The sequence below is a fragment of the Electrophorus electricus genome, chromosome 5 (assembly GCF_013358815.1).
Source record: "Electrophorus electricus isolate fEleEle1 chromosome 5, fEleEle1.pri, whole genome shotgun sequence".
Lineage (NCBI taxonomy): Eukaryota > Metazoa > Chordata > Actinopteri > Gymnotiformes > Gymnotidae > Electrophorus > Electrophorus electricus.
Window position 1 is genome coordinate 17,351,024 of NC_049539.1, and position 20,171 is coordinate 17,371,194.

Consider the following 20,171-nt stretch of genomic DNA (forward strand, 5'->3'; position numbering starts at 1 on the left):
AGTGCCATATGCGGTAAGGGGTTATTACGGCTTTGTTTACACCTGGACCTGTGTCCTTTCTGCTGGCATGTGGACATGTTCGACATCATGTGAATACAACAGCGCTTAATCAACGGAACTTTGGAGGAATGAACACTTGCAAATCACTTAGGAAGATTAATTGTTCATAAGCACATATTCCTTTAAGATATATTTCAATTAGCTTTTCATTTTTACATGTTCTTATAAAGAGTGCGTAGGTAGTCTAATACTGCCACGTGATCCTTAAAGTGGACCTTTGTCGTGTTTTATAAGTAGAAATAATAAAGACGTATGGGTATTTTAAGTCAAGCATCGTAGTAGTTTAGGAATTAGTGTATTAAGGGTATTCTAAACTAGAAAACGAAGTAGAAAAGTATTATTAAACAATAATATGCGCTTGTGCGTGTAGCCTTTGACTGTTTCTCAATCACTTGGCCAAGATGTGACTTTGTTTCTGCAAAGGTTACATGTGTCTTCTTTAAGGGCAATAATTTTTGATGTTTGCCGAAATTTCCGACGCAAGTCCACACGTGCTGTTATCTAACACCCCTCCCTTTACTAGCTGCCCTTATCGGAGGAAACACTGGTGACTTAAACTAAAGGGGGGAAGGGAGGAGTGTTTGAGCTAGGCGTATCATCACCATGAAATCTGGGCTTCGTATATGCACTAAAGGCTGTGGATTCATCTAAAATAACGTTGTCAAAAGAACACTTTGCCCTACGTAAATTGACTTTTTTCAAATCTGTTCAAACCTACAGCAATCACACCACGTCAACCCAAACATCTTGTACTCAGTATTGGCGAAGGGACTTTCATTCATAACTTTTGTCATTTGATACTGCACTCAGGAAGTTCATGAGTCACTCTACCACAGTTAGTGTAACTACTGCATGACAGGAAATTTGCAGTTATAATGCTTTGTTTGCTTTTACTGCCATGTCATTAGATATGTGCCAGTATTACAGTGTCCTTGTCACTCAATAATTATTCAGTGGCCGTATTAGACACGAATTATTAATTATGCACTTGTGGTTAATTAGTGCGTAAAATATCCTTTTGCATAAAAGAGGCGAGCAGTTATACCGACAGGACCATTTCGCAGTGTACATTATCATCTTATTCTATTATTTCACCTGCCTCGCATTTGGTCACCTAACAACTAGTGTTTCGTTGTACAGTCTTTTCTAAGTTCAAAGTGTCTACAAAGTTTGATCAGCGGTAACTTCAACCGCTTTCCACCGGGCTCTAATTCTAGCGCACGGCAGTGAAATTCCCCTTGTCCTTGGTAAATGAGTTACTTAATCGTCACTGCCCTTCTTGCTGTGTAATGACAGGGCCCGCAGACAGGCAAGCCACATTCGGCATATCATCGAATCGCAGGCAACTGTTTGTCTGATAGCGCTGAACTCGCACAAATGCCCGCATACTGCGTCTGGTAAATTACATTGTTGCTCTCCACTTTATGTTAATGTGCTGTGGAATGGTCATCCGTGAAGTGGAGGTCGGTCTTCTTACTCTGAAGAAAAAATAGAAGCAAAAAAGAAGTTTATAAACCGTGCCCTGATTATTTCCTCGGAGATTTTCCCTCTAAAGAATTGCCTCGTTTGTTTTTAACTCAGTCCTGTTTCCTAATGAACAAAATTAGACAGGAAGTTTACTAGGCTGCATCAAAACAACGTGTGAAGTACGTAAACAAAAGTACAAGTCAATGGACTCCTATCATGAATGAGTCAGGTGAGAAAAGAGGCGTAGACCACATCCTATCCAGAGAGAATAAGTACTCTGTTTATATATGTGCAAGTTAAATAACGTAGCTGTCAACGATGTTACTGCCTGATGATGCTGTTTCAGCTTGAACGAACGGAGTTGTACGCCATTCGGAGCTGAAGTTCCAGCATGAAACAGCTTAACAGCGTGGTAAGTTTTAACCAGAACTCACTAATCAACTCGTGGCTGTAACTAAATGCACGTTGCCTTTGACTGCGTGTTATCAAGGGTGTAAAAACGCCCCGATGCGTCTAATGTATTAGACTTTTCTCGTTAAAATATGAATGTGCTTAAAAACACATTATAAATAGTGACTTGGTACCAAAGGAAACGCAATCATGTGGAGCTAGCCAATTGTTTTTGGTTAGTGGCACTCTGCTGTCTTGGTATTAAGATTAGTTGTTATGTGGAGTCTAATTTCACATTCTGGTCATTCACATCATTTTGTAAACGCAGCACTGAATTTTCCAAAACACTGAAAAAATGCTACCATCATGGAAATCTGAATTTCCTTCGCTTTATTGCAATAAAGACATTTTAATAATAAGTAAACGTTAAAGTTTCCAAACACACCGTTCTCACACAGTCCATACAGTCTATATATAGAATCTAAGCGGCAAAGACCATTGTAAAATCACTGTGTCTCTGACGTCAGAACATACTTTATATACCTACATAATTTGCATACATTGCTCTGCCTTTAGCGGTTTATCCTCGCCCATTTACATTGCCTCTCAGGTGTGATAAATCTCTGAGTGCTTTTTGAATGATGCACAGTACAGGGTAGTCTGTCTGAACAGAGCTCATTTATCTAATATCCGTCTTAAACGCTCAATAACAAACAGCCTGATTCATTCTAATTGATAAAGAGAGGTTGGAAAATGTAAAAATTAATTATGACATAAAGCCATACAAATGTTGTAAGTGGACATCAAGAAAAAATCTAAAGTAAAAAACATATAATACATGGCCATTTAATAGGCATGCACCTTAAGATTCACATTTTAATGGGTTGCTTATTTGTATTTGATAGATAGACAGACAAAAATATAGTCAAGTACTCTCCTATTTTGATGAAAGATTCTGATCACTAGTGTAGTATAGTGGTAGGCTAATTGATAAATCACGCACCCAAGAAATTATTTCATCATGCATTCCTGATTGCTACTGCTGGCGTCTATTTGGCACTTGGCATGATCCAAATGAAATAGATCTAAGTCTAGGCTGTCATACCTTTCTAAACCACTTCTTTCATTAACTGATTCAATGTAAGGAATTGCACCCAGTTCCTTACATTGGCCTAGATATAGGTGGCTTTAGAAGAGCTTTTGTTTGGAAAATCCCATTACCAGTGTAGTCTGCACCTGGAAAACCACAAGGAATCAGATATGTCCTACATGCTCACCCTTAGATGAATAATCCTTAGATTTTTGGTTGTCTGTCCCTTTTTTTTTTTTTAGATTGTGCTATTGATGGGGACCCTGCTGTGCAGCCTGGCTTTGGAGCTGACCCCAGGCCAGGCCCTAGCTCTGGCCCCTGGGCCCGGCATGAACAGAACGCGGCGGGACGTCACCTGCCTGGGCTCCCTGGAGTACCTGTACAACGGTATCTGCTGCCTTAATTGCCCTGCAGGTGAGCAGAAAGAGAGACATGAGCCCAACAGAGTGGGCACATTCCACTACAACTTCCTGACCAACAGCCTCCTCAAATCCTGCAGAATGATCAATCCTAAAGAATGATGATGGCATTAAGAGATTTATTAAGTTACTTAGCAAAGTAAAAATGTAGTAATTGGTTTCCTGCTCAGGAAATAGCTCTTTAAGATTTTCTACATGCACATGTGAATATGAATATGATTCTAAAAATTAGCCATACTTTTGGTTTAATTTGTGCACTCCTTTTGAGACTGATCCATGCAGTGAGTTTTTGAACAGAGTGCGTGTAATGAAGACCATCACTTAGGAAGGTTAAATGGGTGCTCTGGCGGCTGGCTCTTTTGGTCTGGTGGTCAGAGCTCACGTTTACCTCCTGTCAGACCTGGGTCTGAGTCCTGGGTAAGCCTGCCTCCAGCCTGCATTGCAGTGCATTTTGCTAAATGTAGATATTGGGGATTAATTGGGTCAGGTGCCACCCGCACTCACCGTGACCTTTCTGTGACCTGTTCCGTTCACCTGTGACCTGTTATGAGACCTGTTCTGTTCGCTGGTCATCTCATCAGGTGTGTTTTGCAGGGACGTATGTCAAAGAGCATTGCAGCAGAGCATCCAGCAGAGGGCACTGTGTACAGTGTGACTTCGACACATACACTGAGCACGACAATGGCCTGGCGAAGTGTTTTCAATGCACCAAGTGTCGCTTGGGTAAGCTGAGTGGAGGCTCTGTGATGCCAAGCCCTTCATGCACCAAAGACCATAAAATCCCCCAGAAACATGCTGGCACTGCAAATAAAATGCTACTATACGTATCATTTGCCTGCTGAAGGTCGAGAGTTGCGGCACAAAATAAAAATGTGGAAGTCAGTGTGTGACCTTGTTCTTCCTCCTACCTCCCCCCACCACCCCCAACATTTGTTCCATCTTTGAGTTCCTTCTTTGTGTTATGCACTCTCCTCCCGATATGTGTTGCAGAAGATTTTTTTCTGCAACACTTCAACACCATTACCAACAAGTGGCCAAACAGTTCCCTGTGACTTTTTTTTTTTCCCAGATTGACACCAGTCCCATGTTTGTGTTGCAGATCAGGACCCTGGGGCGCCCTGCACAACCACCCAAAACACACGGTGCCAGTGTAAAAAGGGTCTGTACTGCCTGCCAGACCAGGTGTGTGAAGTGTGCAAGACCTGTAGCAGGTATGCATGCCTAAGTCCTGTGTTAGGCCACCTATGTGTGTATTATAAATGGTGCATTTAGCAATGCTGACGAACTAATAGAATGCATATGTGCATGTGCGTGTTTAGAATGAACCCTTTCCTGTGCTGGTTGCTGGTAATTGTTGAATTAGACTGGTAATACTATTGACAGTACTCTGAGTCTTAAGGCCTCTTTGCAGTTCTCACTGATGTTAAGGTTTAGATTTTCTCATCATGCCCGTAGATGCAAAGAGGATGAGGTGGAGGTGGGGAGATGCACGTCAAGCTCCAACACAGTCTGCAGGAAAAGAGGTTCTGCATCTGCCAGTTTGTCAGCAGGTACCGCATATGCCGCCTTCACAATGCAGCCAATCCAACAATTAATAGACACGTAGCATATTTCCATATTAATAAGTGGGTGATCAGTGTGTTTTCTTTGATTTGGGCAAATCATAGTTTGCTTTTCTGCTTGTCGTGTGTGTACATTGTGACTACTCCTGTTTGTGAACTCAGTGGTAGCAATCACTATCCCACTGATCATTGTGGGGCTTGTGATCATCGTCAGTGTCCTCTACTGTAAAACGTGCCGCGGACTGAGAAGAGCAGGTTGGTCTCACGCCATCCCACCTACCAAGTCGCTCCGTCCTTCATTTGGAAATATTGTTATATTGAATTTTTGCTTCTTGTGTCCTGTATCAGTGGTGCCATGGTGTTCGAGAGGCTTTCTGAAGATGTGTATAGTAAGTCATTTTCCCATACTAGTGATCCAGTGATGGAAAACCTGGTGCCTCGCTCTGCCCCCCCCCCCCCCCCCCCCCCCCCCCCCAAAATATGCCCATTTTTATGATCCTTGGCATGACTTCATTCAAAGTGGTCTAAGGCAAAAAAATAAAATACAAATAAATAATATAAAAAATGTGAGTGAATAAATGAATAAAAAGGCACATCCAAGATGGACATTTTAGCAATGATGTTTCTGTTTATTGTCAAATATCTCCTGGGAATGCTTTTTTCCTGCTCGTTTTATTTCTGTGAATAATTTTAAACATTACGGTTAAAATGGCTTTTGTAGTGCAGACTGTGGATTTAATTTAGAACCATTTTCCTGTCTATGGGGAAAATGTATTGTATGTACCCTGGCTCTCCGAATACTTTTCTCTCACTGTGTAATTTTGTGTGTTGTGTCCCATAGGGAGGGGGAAGAGACTCTGTTGAGGTGACACAGAATGGCCTGAACAACACGCTGGACAGCCACACGCATGCCACACGTCTCATTCAGATGCCGGTCAATCTGGTGGGTGACCAGACCCCTGCGCCACTGGAGGCAGCGGAGGAGGAGGAGGAGGACAGGGGGCTGGGCCAGAGCCTCCCCAACACCGTCACCTCCTCCCAGAGCAGCCTGTCTCTGTGTGCTCAGCTCCGCCCCTGCCAGCCATGCCCCGCCCAGCCATGCCCAGGCCACTGTGGCCTGCCCGCCAGCCCCACCCACCCACAGCTGCTTATTGCTCTGGTGAGAAACGCTGCTCCTGTGCCTGCATGCGTCACATATATTAAGAGTACCAACACCAATCTAGGATCTAAGGCTGTGCAATTTGTAGTCATATCGAAATTGCAGAAGATAGCGATAGGACTTGCAATATAAACTGAAAGTATAGTAGTGAACCTTTGATGTCACATGAGTAAAGACTTGCATTATTTTAAGTGAAACCAAATCTAAATTATTTACATTTTGTTGATTTAGCTGAACCATATTAATCATATACAAGATCCACCACATGCTCATCTGGAGTATATGAGATTGGTCACAAGGGTGCTCACAGCAGTATCGGTATTGCAAAGACATCAACATTCAACAACAATTAACAAGTGATATATCGTACAGCCCCACAATGGTCCTTCCTGTTTCTTTAATCACATTTGCTTGAGTATGAAAGATCCCTGGTTGGCACTGGTTTGGGAGAGTTGATGCATGCAGACACTGGTTATGCAGACATTCAGAGAACACGAACAGACACTTCTGGTGAACCTATTCATTGTAAAACCATAAGTGGCTATGTTCACCAGAAATGTCAGAGAGTCTCGGCGAGCTTTGCCATAACACCAGCGCAACATCTACTTTTCTGTCACTAACTGTTTGCAGCTCACTCGCTTCAGTATAGTTCCTGGCCTCTCTCATCCGTAACATCATTTTGAGTAAAACTAATTGGTATTAACGTAACCACATGGTTATAGTTCTGAGATTAAATGATGATGAGGTGAGCGAATGAAGGGTTTTATTTATGTACTTTTTCTTCTGTCTCAAGGTTGTGGAAAGAACTAGCAGTGCACAGGCGCCATCTAGTGGCTAATAAATGTATCTGTTTTACAAAGGTTCTAGCGTCAATGTAAGGTCGTCCCACCCCCCTTACCGGTTCTCTTTTGCATTCATTTGTTTTTCAATTTTCTCCTCGTATTAGGAAAATGAAAAAGTAAGAAGGCTCATTCCTCTAAATGGTAGGTTCTCTTCCTCATTCATGTTTTTTTTTTTGGTCCAATTCAACACTCTTTTATAGTTGACTGTTTCATCCGTTTCAGGTGAGGAATCACTGAAGAGAAGTTTTGACCTTTTCCAAGAGCTGGACATCCACTACCATAACAGGTTCTTCAGGTATATTGGACTCAGCGATAATGCCATCAGGAATGCGGAAATGTCCTCGTTGGAAGACAAGGTTTATGAGCTGCTAAAGATTTGGCTAGAAAAGGAGGGACTGAAGGCTGATTTCAACAGCCTTATTGAGACACTGCTTCACCTGGACCAAAGACTGTCTGCAGAAAACATCATTGCAAGGGCCATCAGTAATGGTCATTTCAAATATGAAGATGACTAAATAAGTTCAATATTCAAAGGTATCTGCTGCAGGATTTATTGTTCAGGGTTGTTGTTGTTGTGTGTGTGTGTAGATTTTTATATATATATAAGATATGTATATATAATATAAAGATATGTATATATTTTCTCTTTTGCAAAAGCCCAAAATTTCAAAAGCAAATTTTTTTTTTTCTGCCAAATTTGGAAGACTGAACTAAGAGCCAAAATAAAGTATATTAGCTTTCAAAGTCACACACTCATGCAAGCTTGGAAAAACATATATGTATGTCTACACATTTCATTAAGAGGGTAGTTTATGAATGTGAGTTTCATTTGTTGTAAAATGCTTTTTGCTGGTGAGGGGCTGGTGAAGTTGTTAAACTCAGGGTTTAAGGAGCAGCAAGTTATGCTCATGCTCCATGTCCTTGAGTATTGAATGTATTACTGACAAACATCTCCTAGTTTTCAGAATGCTTTTGAACAAACTAATGCTTATTATATTTTTCAGGGTACTATACAGCAGTTAAATAAATATTTTTGTTTTATTCTCTTTCTCTCTGGTTCTCTCTCAACATTTGCTAATATGTTAACATTTTTGTAACTTTGTAATTCCAGAGGAAGTTTTTAAAAAGGTAATGGGACGTTTTTGTTTTAATGGCTGGTATCAGATTTTTCTATCACTCTGAAATTTGCTTTATTCATCAATCAATTCATCAATCTATCAATATCAGTACAAAATAAGTTCCTCAACATATCAACGTACGTGTTTTTCGTTCTTTACACTTTAATGCTATTTTAAGTGAAAGTGTCCCGTTCAAAGTACTGGCTTGACCAAAATTTAAATGTACTTATATAGGGCTTTTTACAACACACGTTCTCACAAAGAAGCTTTACAAACGTATGGGTCCAGATCCCTAATGAACAAACCGGGGTCCACAGTGACGAGGAAAAAGTCCCGGGGTGGAATTAAGGAACAAACCATGGGAGGATCAAGACGTACCTTACTGCTATAGACCGCAAGGGGCACTGTTATATTAGGTTACGTTATTCCAATCCAAATTCGCGACACTGTCGTTGACAACAGGAAAGGGAAAAAAGCCAAACGTCAGCTTTAAAGATGTTCAATATAATTTCCATTCTAAGTAAGATGTCACAACAAATATTAGTATTTTTTTTATATTTTTTATATTGTTTATTTTATTTTGTTTTATTTATCCACATCTTTATTTGTAAATTTATGTGATCGTGTCGGAGCTGCAGTTTACAGTAAAGATACTACGTGTCCCAGATTGCTTTGCGCGGAGAAATACGGTAAAGAAACGACAAACACAGGTAAGGTGTAGCCTAAATAGCCCAGAAATGTATATTATCTATGCGGGTTTTTATTTTTATCTTTCGGTGTTTGACCTTTGTTGCCGGAATCATTTTAGTTTACTAGTTGCTTTAGTTTAGTTTAGCTACTTTCGTTTAGAAAAACTAAAACCTTTATTAAACTTTTTAGTAGCTGAGCAGTTGTAAAAATGTAGCTATGCGTATTAGGTTAACATGAAGCTTGTGATCTAGTTGTGACATTCTCCTTTTGTCTTAATTTACTTAATCTGTGCATAAAAATGGTATTCGATTAAAACGTGCAATAACGAAATGTCCCGTGACGACTGAAAATAGATAATTTTGTGTCTCACTAAAAATGAATCGACTGAGGTAGTAGCCTATTTCACACAACGTTCTCTGTGGTAGGACCGCCTGACGAACACCTGAGCAAGTCACTCGTGAAAAGGGGAAAGAGGCTTAGCCGAGGAAAGGAGAACCGAAATCAGCGAATGACTAGTGAAAGCGCGAGGGGGATTTCTTCTGTCACAGCCTGCCTGCCACCAGAGCTGTTCAGGGCTGCGATGCCCCAACCAAAAAGGAGAAACACATCTTAGATGACACTTACTTTTAAGTGTTTTGACATCTGGAGCTTTAAAACTTGCAGGCTTGGCATAATACAAAAGGAAAAGCGGTTTCATTAAATATATGTTTTGTACTTCTGTTCAGGTAAGTGGTAGCCTATATATGATTAGAACATCTGTCTAATGGCCAAATTAAGAAGTAAACATAAGTGGTGCTTGATTAAAATGTACGTAAAGGTATTAAACCTTTTAGTATTCTAACCAAAGCCCCAGCTGTCACAGTGGTCTACTTGTATGTTTTAGGTATTTTTTGGAGGGTGCGGCACTTTCGCTTATTTTAAAGCGTGTTTCTCGCCTCGACCTGCGTGCCGTTGCCAAGCCGCTCGGTGATGAAGACCACGGTCACGTTCTACGCCGCCCACGCGCTGTGTCTGGTGCTGGGCGTCGCGTGCGTGGTGCTCGTGGCCCACTGGAACGCCAGCTATCGAGGGGGGTTCGCGTGGGACGGCGAGGCCCAGCAGTTCAACTGGCACCCCGTGCTGATGGTCGTCGGTCTCGTGGTCCTGTACGGAAACGGTGAGCTGTTCCCTCTACCTGCGGACGTTGAAAGTGCATGAAATGGTGATCATTCGGTAAGCAGGCGAGTGACTCGATCAGATATGTTAATGGGTATCTCTCTCTCACGCGCAAGCGCTATAATATAGTTTGGGTGTGCGCCATTATCTGTAATGTGAATTCCATAAAATATCTACTTACGTGAGCGTTTATAGATGGAGAATTCTTAGAAAAGCAGACCATTACCTATTGGGGAAAACGTACAGAGTATGTTTACGTGTGTACATATTCATTTAGTCATGCTGTGATTGTACATATAATTTCAAGTCTGCACAGCAAATCCTGCTAATGATCAAACTCAGGCATGCACACACTACTTGTAAAAAAAAAAAGAAAAAAAAAGTTCAAATTAAATGTATGCCACAAATTCAAACTTGGTATAGTGCCTTTCAAACCTGATTAAAGTGGCATTCTCAAGCTATGTGTGGGGTGAATCTTGGGCTTCAGAACAGTGCTTCTCAACCCATTACTCAGGGCCTCCTACCAGATGGCTGACATTTTTGCTCTAAACCAGAGCCAACATACCTGCACTAAGAACTGTTTTTGTGGCTGTGCTAAGGAATGAAGAAAGCTCACTTTCTCTTTAAAGATTTAAAAATGGGCTTTGGGTAAGTAATGGGCTTTGTTAAGAAAGCGCGCGCACACAGACGAAAAAACAGCCAAACCAGTGAGATGATACTGGCTTCCATTAGTCAATCAGTTGGTCAATCTATCAGTCATTCAGCCAATTAAACAAATTGCTCCGCCCTCTGCTTGGTCGGACAGCGGCTGTGGTGTACCGCATCCCGCTGACCTGGCGTGTGAGCAAGCAGCCGTGGAAGCTGGTGCATGCTGGCCTCCTGCTCCTGGCGCTGATTTTCTCTGTGCTGGGCCTGTGCGCCGTGTTCGACTTCCACAACACAAACCACATTCCCAACCTCTATTCGCTGCACAGCTGGGTGGGCATCCTCACCGTGGGCCTGTTCGCTGCCCAGGTAGGCCCCAGCCTCCACCTTCTGCTCACATGCGAACAAGAATACCCTTGGCACTGCCTGTTTCTGCCAGTTGCTCAGCAATGCATTGACACAGTATTCATTTGATCTATTCATTTGATTTCAGCGTTCGAAGGCTGTTCTTGCACGTTTAATAGCACATGATGGATTCAATGCTTTATGTGTGAGAACACACTGGTCTCAGCTGAACACGTGGCCTTGGGCGTGTTCAGCGAGGCGATGCACTGCACCTTGCTTAGACCAGCTCGCTTCTCTGCTCCTGTGTTCAGTGGGCTGTCGGCATCGGGACATTCCTGCTTCCCTGCACCCCACTGGCCATCCGTGCCTTTGTCAAGCCTGCTCACGTGTGGCTGGGTGGCATTGTCCTGGTGCTCAGCGTGGTGTCCTGCATCTCGGGCATCAACGAGAAGCTGTTTTTTGTCCTGTAAGTCACTGCCCTATGTATTAAGACAACGCTCTACATCACCTACTGTAGAGAGTGAGCTAGTTCGCTCATGTTTTTAACGTTTTAAATATATACCTTTTTAATGAGTGTTTCCATGTTTTGGCTTGCTATTCACATATTACAGGCTTACTGTTGCTCATGGGATTCATCATATTCAGTTAAGAATTGAACCTGTGGCCTACTGTAGAAGAGAAGCGCAGTTGCACATGAATTTGATCTCATGTCTTCACACATATCTATGCTACTTTGGGAATTCAGGGAATTTCATGCCTACAAGCCATACACTTTAAGAAAAGGAAGTACTAGACCTACTACTACTATTTCACTGTTACTGTGAAATCCCTTTTGTGACATTTAAGCACTGGTATTTTTGGTGAAGTTTATTGGAACTTTCTGCCCTTTATTGTTTACTCAACAATTATCTAAGGCCTAAACAGTGGCTATTGCAAGCAGAAAGAGTTTTATGGATCACTGAGTGCTGTTTAAAGGCTTAGGACTGGCTCATGAGACTGTGTGTAACATGATGTTAACTTGGAACATATTCGCTTCTCTTAGAAAGGACAAGGCCAATGGAACAGTTCCTTACTCCCAGCTACCACCGGAGGCAGTAGTCGCTAATTCCCTGGGTATCATCATCGTTGCCTTCGGATTGGTCGTCTTGAAAATTCTGTCCAATAAGACTTGGAAACGTCCAGAGCCCAGAAATGAGGAAGGGGGCTACAGGGTGCGTCCGTCTCTGTCTTTCTGTACGTTTGTGTGCACAGAAAACGGCTTATTTTGTTTTTCACTCATTTCAAAGTGAGAGACTTGTATCATTGATATTTCATTTGCATTTAATTGAATTAACATGAAATCTATGAAATCTGTTCCTAATTCAGTCAATATAACAGTCCTTCCTGATCACGGTGATCATGGGTCAGTTTAATGGTTGGCCTAAAGCTGCCAGCAGTTTGACGCGGCTCTCTCTCTCTTCTTGTTTCCAGCAAGTGTCTGTGGAGGAAAGCTGATGTCTGGAGGTGTTGGTTTACTATATTGTGGACTGCAAGACATTTACACTGTTCTATGACATTTACACTCTGTTCTGTCTGACACTCCCTATCACGGATAGAGAAGTATATGTGCAAGGAAAACATAAGTGCTTTTTTATTTATTAGCATTTTCACACAATAATAATTTCCGTTTGAAAATCTCATTATTTTTGTAAATATTTGCAATAATTGTTTAACGCACAGAACACCACGTTTTCATATGAGAAGTACCAGGAAGCAAAGTTAATCCAGGCTACTTTAACATCTGAAATACGATTATAAACCTAGATGAAATAAACAGGCCTATCTCGAAAATATCGTAATACAATAAAATGTTTTGACTGAAATTTTTTCATGTATGTTGGTGTCTCATTTATTCATTCTACAGTAGCGTCATTTTTGCATTACCCAACATCGTGCCTTTGTTCTTCGGTCCGGTTCAAACCGGTCGAGGAAAATGCTACGGTCTAGTTCCGTGAAGCAGTATCGAGCGCTTCATAAATGTCGACATCCAAAACTGGCCAATAAGAACAGCGTAAAGGTATCAAACCAATCAAAACGAGAGACTGGCATTTTAGCACAATTTGCATATGTTCTCTCGCTCTCTCTCTCTCTCTATATATATATATAGAAAGCGCGAGAGCGCGAGCTGTCGAAGGTGAATAGTGTGTTTCTATTCCTGTGGTTATCTTGTGCATTTTATCGCAACGCCGGAGCCAGCAAAATCTGCGCTGAAGAAAGGTTCGAAAAAGGCTGTGACGAAAACGGCCGGGAAAAGCGGCAAAAAACGCAAGAAGTCGCGAAAGGAAAGTTATGCTGTCTACGTATACAAAGTACTGAAACAGGTCCATCCAGATACGGGCATTTCTTCAAAGGCAATGGGCATTATGAACTCTTTCGTTAATGATATTTTCGAGCGCATCGCCGGAGAGTCCTCCCGTTTGGCTCACTATAACAAGCGCTCAACTATTACGTCACGGGAGATCCAGACTGCTGTTCGTTTATTATTGCCCGGAGAGCTTGCCAAGCACGCAGTTTCAGAAGGGACCAAGGCAGTGACAAAGTACCCGAGCTCAAAATGAGAACACTGAGACTAACACAACAAAGGCTCTTTTAAGAACCGCCCACAACAAAATAAAAGCAATGTATTTTTTAGTTTATCGAATAGGCCTAAATAACCGTCGAATAACTGAATGCAGAGCTAAAACGTGGCAAAGGACTGGGCATATTCAACTCAACGCAATTTTTATAGCGTTCCGTTTGCGATGTAAATTCTTATTTTCCTGCCAGCGCTATAGGCCTAACAAACACAAGAAATGCTACACTATTACCCAAAGCCTTCGATTTAGAAGCGGTGCTTATTTTGGCTTATTGCCAAAATGTGCATTGGTTTCAACTAGGTCCGCTCTGTATGTATATAAGCCTTCGTCTCGGCGCTGTGCGCGTTAGTACTCCAGCTGCTGTGCAATAGGAGAAGAAGCGATGTCAGGCCGAGGAAAAGGCGGAAAGGGGCTCGGGAAAGGCGGCGCTAAGCGTCATCGCAAAGTTCTGCGCGATAACATCCAGGGCATTACCAAGCCAGCTATTCGACGCCTTGCGCGCCGCGGTGGCGTGAAGCGTATCTCTGGTCTGATCTATGAAGAGACACGCGGTGTGCTTAAAGTGTTCCTAGAGAACGTCATTCGTGATGCTGTAACCTACACCGAGCATGCCAAGCGCAAGACGGTTACCGCTATGGACGTTGTGTACGCTTTGAAGCGCCAAGGCCGTACTCTGTATGGTTTTGGTGGCTAAATTATTTCTGGACTTAAAAAAATAACCCAAAGGCTCTTTTAAGGGCCGCCCACATATTCTCTAAATGAGCAAATTCCTGTCTTTGAATTTGTAGGAATTCTTTCCTTATGTCTTTGTTGGACGGTAGGCTTTGATCCTATCAACGGAGTTCTGTGCGAAAGTCCATTGGAATGTGTTTATTTTTATTTTTTTAAACTTTTGAAATAAAAATGAATTACATGACAGATTAATAGAAATTTGAATTTGTAGTTGAATAAAATGTGTTACTTCTGCAATTAGGCTATTTGGCCTATATGTATTTGTCTAAGAATTAGTAATTTTTTATATAGATATATATAGATATAGATAGATATATGAAAACAGGAAAATTTATTGTTAAATTGACACCTATAGACTATTTCAAATTGAAACTTATTTTTATATTGATTAGCCTAACTAAGGATTTATTCATTCGATGACTGTTTTCCATTGTTTAATACTACTCTGTCTTGATTGAGGGGTTTGCATTGCCTAAACAGTTAGTTGTCATGTTTGATTAGTGAATAAAGTTTGATGCATGAATAAAGAACATTACAACCTATCTAGACCTAAGATTCCAGAAAGCGTTTTGGGTCTAGTTTAGTTGTGATGTTATTCCATGAGGCTTCTGATTTAAAATAGACACTAAAATATGAAATACCATTAAATTATGTAAACTCAGCGTTATGTCGTACATATTTTGATTTTGGCCTTCAAACATTCCCAACAGCATAATTTAGTCCGGCAAAGAAACTCCTTGTTTCTTAAAACTGTTTTCTGTTTGTTTGTTTGTTTGTTTGTTTGTTTGTTTTTATTATTACGTTACGTTTTCTAAAAACCATAGCCTACATCAATTTGTCGACCCAAAACTTGTGATTTTTGAGACCTAGGTAGATATAATTATTCACTGATAACGAGGAGGCAACTTGCAAGTTAGAATAGGTTCCTCGCATCGAATATTACCTTAATTTAGTTCACAGTTCATTTACAATTTTGTTCACTGGGTCCACAAGACACCGAACCTTTAATTCCTCTTGAATTAAAATAGCTGAACCTCCCATATTTTCTAATTACTATAAAGAGGACCAAACTGTAGCAACGTCCCATTACCACACACAAATAATCGAGACGTAGATTCAGCACTTATACGCAAATTCGTAGAAAATGGCAACTAAACTAGTTTTTATCAAGAAATCTCAAGAGACACTAAAGTTTAAGCAATGGAAACAGATGCTGATAGCCTGGGTGGTTACGCCACTGCATGACTCTATTCAGTCTAAAACGGCTCCATTTGCAAGATGCTGGGTGTCCTGAGTGAGTTGCGTGTGAAAAACAGGCCCGTTTATAGCTAATATATAACATTGGTTCAGTGTAACCAAATTTTAAGTGTAATTACAAATACAAAATCACAGATATTTGATTTAGAATTTACCCTCTTAGAGGGAACCATAGGACAATCATAGGAACACCCTGGGCAGTGTTAAGATTCCATTTTCACGATTAATCATAACCCATACGCATAATTCGTGCTAAATGTGTCAATTTTACTAATTTACTTTTGTTTCTCTGAAGAAATGTTTTGTATAAATGAGTTATAATTCGTGTTCGGTGTTGAAGAATGAATCTTTGAGACTAAGGGAGGTTGAAATGGCGACAGTGCTGAGCTGTGCTACCTTCGCTTCCGAAAATCGGTTGAAATTACGTCTCCTTAGAAAATGTCCTGCTAAATTTGTGACAGATGTGTAAATTAGAGTCTTTTCTATGGTGACGGACTATATTATACTCCTTTCGTCCCGAAATTTAATATATAATCTTTAAAAGAATAGAAGAAGTACGATATCCCCCACTCAGTTTCTCATGAGATTTTGCAGCGTTTTTATAATTTTACACTAAATGGGTGGACAGATTGCACAAATCGGGAACAAATCTTGAAAACCAAGAAGTCAGCTGTCAGTATGTGCTTTGTATATTGTGATTCATCGCCCATTAGTGTGGAAATTATTGTGTTTCTAAAGGTAAGAAAACACATCTAAAGACGTCTCTCCACTGTTGGGAGCAGCAGCACAACCGGTTGAGTCTATAAGGTTCTCATCTCCCGTTTAAATCCCGCCCTCAGCTGTTCGATGTAAACATTATTTGTTTGACAGTGTTCCCGTACGTGACAGCGACTCCAACCCTACCGACGAGATGGCAGAGACTGCTCCTGCTCCAGCGGCTACCCCGGCCAAGGCTCCTAAAAAGAAGTCCGTTTCGAAAGCGAAAAAGGCTGGACCGAGCGTGTCAGACCTTATCATGAAAGCCATTGCTGCGTCTAACGAGCGCAAAGGAGTTTCCCTGGCTGCGCTGAAGAAAGCTCTGGCGGGCGGTGGATATGACGTGGAGAAAAACAACTCTCGTGTCAAACTTGCTCTAAAATCCTTGGTTAAAAAGGGGGCGCTTGTTCAGACAAAAGGCACAGGAGCGTCCGGGTCCTTCAAGCTGAGCAAAAAAACCACAGAAAAGAAGCCGGCTAAAAAACCCGAAGCTAAAGCGAAGAAGCCTGCTGTTAAGAAAGCCCCGGTCAAGGCGGCGAAGCCGAAGAAAGCCGCGGCCAAGAAGCCCGCAGCTAAAAAGGCGCCCAAGAAAGTGAAGAAGCCAGCGGCAGCAGCCAAAAAGGCCGCTAAGAGTCCGAAGAAGGTTAAGAAACCGGCTGCGAAGAAAGTTGCGAAGAGTCCTAAGAAGGTCAAAGCGGCGAAGCCCAAAACTGCAAAGCCCAAAGCTTCAAAGGCAAGGAAGGCGGCTGCCAAGAAGAAGTAAGCGTTAATAGACTACATCTCAGTTTAAATCAAAAGGCTCTTGTAAGAGCCACCAAATTATCACAAAAGTGCAAATGTTTGCTGTGCATGAGCAGAATACTATGAACTGAATGAAAGGGTGTGTAGGCTGTTGTAACGCTACGTGGATAATAGGCAAGTCCCTCGCTTCGTTAAACGGACATTGGTTGCGTCTAAGATATCACCAGCGAGAACAGACAGGAAAAGTGTCATTGACTGATTTATAGTCGACTTTAAAAACACAACATACTGTCTCTACCTCTGTAAATGACGCACAAATCCGATTAGGCTTTGTGTGGATTTTCAATCCTTTCGAGCCAGACCTTCAGATGTCGTTGAGTGCTAGACTAAACCTCCATTTGTACTTTTGATTTATTCTCTTTTCTCACTTTTTATTTTGAACGTAATGTTACAAATTTACCAGTGTGTGCGTGTGTGCGCGCTGGAGAGAGGTGAACTATTTTGTCAGTTTATTATTTTGTAAATATTATAACTTCCTGTATATAACACAACAAACATGAAATTTATTTATTTGTCCAATGTTTGTTTTTTTTTGTTTTGTTTTTTTGTTTTTGTTTTTTAAAGGTAGAATGCCCTACAAAGGGAGGGTATGGTCATTTTCCTTTGTCTTTGTTTCTCATTCAAAATGTAAGAATTTATCTATAATCATTTTAGAATAAAAGCCCAAATAAAAATAAATTCCCAAATTGTGTCATGCATATATTTGTCAAAACAATTAAAGTAATGTTAAGTACAATATAGTTACATTTGACAGTAGGCCTGCATCATTTCTGCTGCAATGCAAGTTACCGTGTAATAAATATACTGGCTAACTGTACTAACACCCTTAATACTAATGTTCCTTTGTGTAAATACAGATTTACTCTGTCTAAATTGTAATTATTTATATAGTTACACTGTTTTAGTAGTGTTGTAATGTTAGTACTTATTCAGAAGAACTTGTGGACTGATCCTGATGTCCAAATGCTCAAGGTTTAGATTTGTGGCATATATGTTTAAAACATCCATGACTATAACATATTCAGGTAGTACACAAATTACATCATTTTTCAAACAAGTGAAAAATGAAATGGCATGTAATCAAACTAACATATGGTAAAATGGTTGTGTGGCATCTCCTCTTCACATGTTAGAATGACACTGTTAATGAAATCCCAATTGAAGTTCATTGTCTTCTGTTCCTTATGATATCCACCTGTGAAATGCAATTCAGTCACCTACTCCTTTACATTAGGTCATCCTGCTAAATTTATTTAACAAAGGAGAAGCATTGCTTACCAAACAAAACACAACAAAAATGACTGGACCAGTGACGTTTACTGAGTATTGTCCCTGTTCAATTTATAACACATCTTAGTCAGCACAGGAGCTTTACAAAAATCATATACACAGAGAATCCAGGCCCTGACCCCAAATGATCAAGCCAAGGTGACAGTGGGAAGGATTACTTGAGTATGAGGAAGATGGAAGCATGGAAGGGGAACCCATCCTCCTCTAGTTGACACTGTATGGTAAATATATAGTGCACAGTGAATAAAGTTGCTTTTGTTTTTATTGTTAACTTGCCATATGACACATAAGAGTAGCGTCTTAACAAATATTTAGCAGAGGTTCTCTGCTAAATAAATTAATAGTTTGAATCAGAGTTTGCACAGTAAATAACAGAGCCAGTGTCGGTGGGAATAGACTCTTCAGTAAAGACTCCATGACACCCAAGAGAAGCTTCTGATCTCTTCAGTAGAATATGTGGAATATGCAGGTTGATAAATCAGGTACAGTGGGAGGGTCCCTAGTAGTCCCACTGGTCCCATGCGCAGAAAAGCAGGGGTGCTTGTGTGTCAGCAGAGACAAGAGGGTCAGTTATACAGCTCGTCAGAGACAGAGGGTCAGTTATACAGCTCGTCAGAGAAAGAGGGGCAGTTATACAGCTCGTCAGAGACAGAGGGGCAGTTATACAGCTCGTCAGAGACAGAGGGGCAGTTATACAGCTCGTCAGAGAGAGGGGCAGTTATACAGCTCGTCAGAGACAGAGGGGCAGTTATACAGCTCGTCAGAGACAGAGGGGCAGTTATACAGCTCGTCAGAGGCAAGAGGGGCAGTAATACGGCTCGTCAGAGACAGAGGGGCAATTATACAGCTTGTTAGAGACAAGAGGGGCATTTATACAGCTCATCAGATACAAGAAGAGCAGTTATAAAGCTCAACAAAGACAAGAGGGGCAGTTATACAGCTCGTCAGAGACAGGAGGGGCAATTATACAGCTTGTTAGAGACAAGAGGCGCAGTTATACAGCTCGTCAGAGACAAGAGGGGCAGTTATAAAGCTCAACAGAGACAAAAGGCGCAGTTATACAGCTCGTCAGAGACACGAGGGGCAGTTATACAGTTTGTTAGAGCTAAGAGGGGCATTTATACAGCTCATCAGAAACAAGAAGAGCAGTTATAAAGCTCAACAAAGACAAGAGGGGCAGTTATACAGCTCGTCAGAGACAAGAGGGGCAGTTATAAAGTTTGTTAGAGACAAGAGGGGCATTTATACAGCTCATCAGAACCAAGAGGAGCAGTTATACAGCTCAACAGAGACAACTCTGGAATACAATAGACATTTATGTGTGATTAGCATTTGTTTTACTGTCTCAATGACTGAACAAAGAATATCCCCTTGTTATGAAACACTTGCTTTTCTCGATTCGCAAGGTCTTGTCCAAAAAATAGCCTGGCATCTGTGCTGTGTGGTTCCCTGATGGTCGGAGGCATTGCTAGTATAGAGGGGTATAGGGGTGTAGATCCCTTCAGTCATTGCTGTCATGGTGAAAATATGCTAGTTTCGGTCAAGCTGTGCACCAGCAATGGAATGGGCACGTCCAAGAACTTTGTGACAGCTCAGAAGAAAGGGAATGAAGGAGAATGCCACATCTCAACCCGCTGACCTCCCTGAACCGCTTTTGAGCCATGTAATTACTGTAATTAGGACTGACAGAAGATCTGAATTATTAATGTCTATTCACCAACCTTAACAACTCGGATCTTGCCTAGCCACGCTCCAACGGACTTTACACATCCACAAGG

At 41.3% G+C, this 20,171-nt stretch overlaps 5 protein-coding genes across 11 annotated transcripts; all 5 read left to right on the plus strand.

Moving 5' to 3' along the window:
• The first annotated feature begins 1,414 nt into the window (after positions 1-1,414).
• Positions 1,415-8,030, plus strand: hdr (hematopoietic death receptor). Of its 4 annotated transcripts, none has more exons than XM_027009286.2 (11): positions 1,415-1,756; positions 1,874-1,939; positions 3,250-3,421; positions 4,021-4,149; positions 4,526-4,637; positions 4,882-4,976; positions 5,151-5,243; positions 5,337-5,377; positions 5,830-6,147; positions 7,094-7,130; positions 7,212-8,030. In XM_027009286.2, exons 2-11 carry the CDS (start codon positions 1,919-1,921, stop codon positions 7,502-7,504), a joined length of 1,311 nt encoding a protein of 436 aa, XP_026865087.2. In that variant the 5' UTR covers positions 1,415-1,756; positions 1,874-1,918; the 3' UTR covers positions 7,505-8,030. The 4 variants fall into 4 exon arrangements, with proteins under 4 accessions (XP_026865087.2, XP_026865090.2, XP_026865091.2 ...); XM_027009289.2 differs by having other exon boundaries at positions 5,830-5,931; XM_027009290.2 differs by having other exon boundaries at positions 5,830-5,853.
• Positions 8,031-8,715: 685 nt separating this feature from the next.
• Positions 8,716-12,816, plus strand: LOC113576937 (cytochrome b ascorbate-dependent protein 3). 4 transcript variants are annotated; one of them, XM_027009314.2, is made up of 7 exons: positions 8,716-8,817; positions 9,223-9,522; positions 9,681-9,953; positions 10,758-10,966; positions 11,254-11,408; positions 11,985-12,175; positions 12,413-12,816. In XM_027009314.2, exons 3-7 carry the CDS (start codon positions 9,767-9,769, stop codon positions 12,493-12,495), a joined length of 825 nt encoding a protein of 274 aa, XP_026865115.1. In that variant the 5' UTR covers positions 8,716-8,817; positions 9,223-9,522; positions 9,681-9,766; the 3' UTR covers positions 12,496-12,816. The 4 variants fall into 4 exon arrangements, with proteins under 4 accessions (XP_026865115.1, XP_026865114.1, XP_026865116.1 ...); XM_027009313.2 differs by lacking the exon at positions 8,716-8,817 and having other exon boundaries at positions 8,836-9,522; XM_027009315.2 differs by lacking the exon at positions 8,716-8,817 and having other exon boundaries at positions 8,836-9,522; positions 9,757-9,953.
• A 303-nt stretch (positions 12,817-13,119) lies between these two features.
• Positions 13,120-13,554, plus strand: LOC113576915 (histone H2B-like; the record flags this gene model as incomplete). Its single annotated transcript, XM_035526477.1, has 1 exon — positions 13,120-13,554. A coding segment is annotated over one exon (420 nt), but the record flags the coding sequence as incomplete, so codon positions are not given.
• Positions 13,555-13,848: 294 nt separating this feature from the next.
• Positions 13,849-14,908, plus strand: LOC113576910 (histone H4). Its single transcript, XM_027009263.2, has one exon. The coding sequence runs from the start codon at positions 13,940-13,942 to the stop codon at positions 14,249-14,251; it is 312 nt and encodes a 103-aa protein (XP_026865064.1). The 5' UTR covers positions 13,849-13,939; the 3' UTR covers positions 14,252-14,908.
• A 1,484-nt stretch (positions 14,909-16,392) lies between these two features.
• Positions 16,393-17,789, plus strand: LOC113576909 (histone H1). The gene has a single exon (XM_027009262.2). It carries the CDS (start codon positions 16,457-16,459, stop codon positions 17,063-17,065), a length of 609 nt encoding a protein of 202 aa, XP_026865063.1. The 5' UTR covers positions 16,393-16,456; the 3' UTR covers positions 17,066-17,789.
• The last annotated feature ends 2,382 nt before the right edge of the window (positions 17,790-20,171 follow it).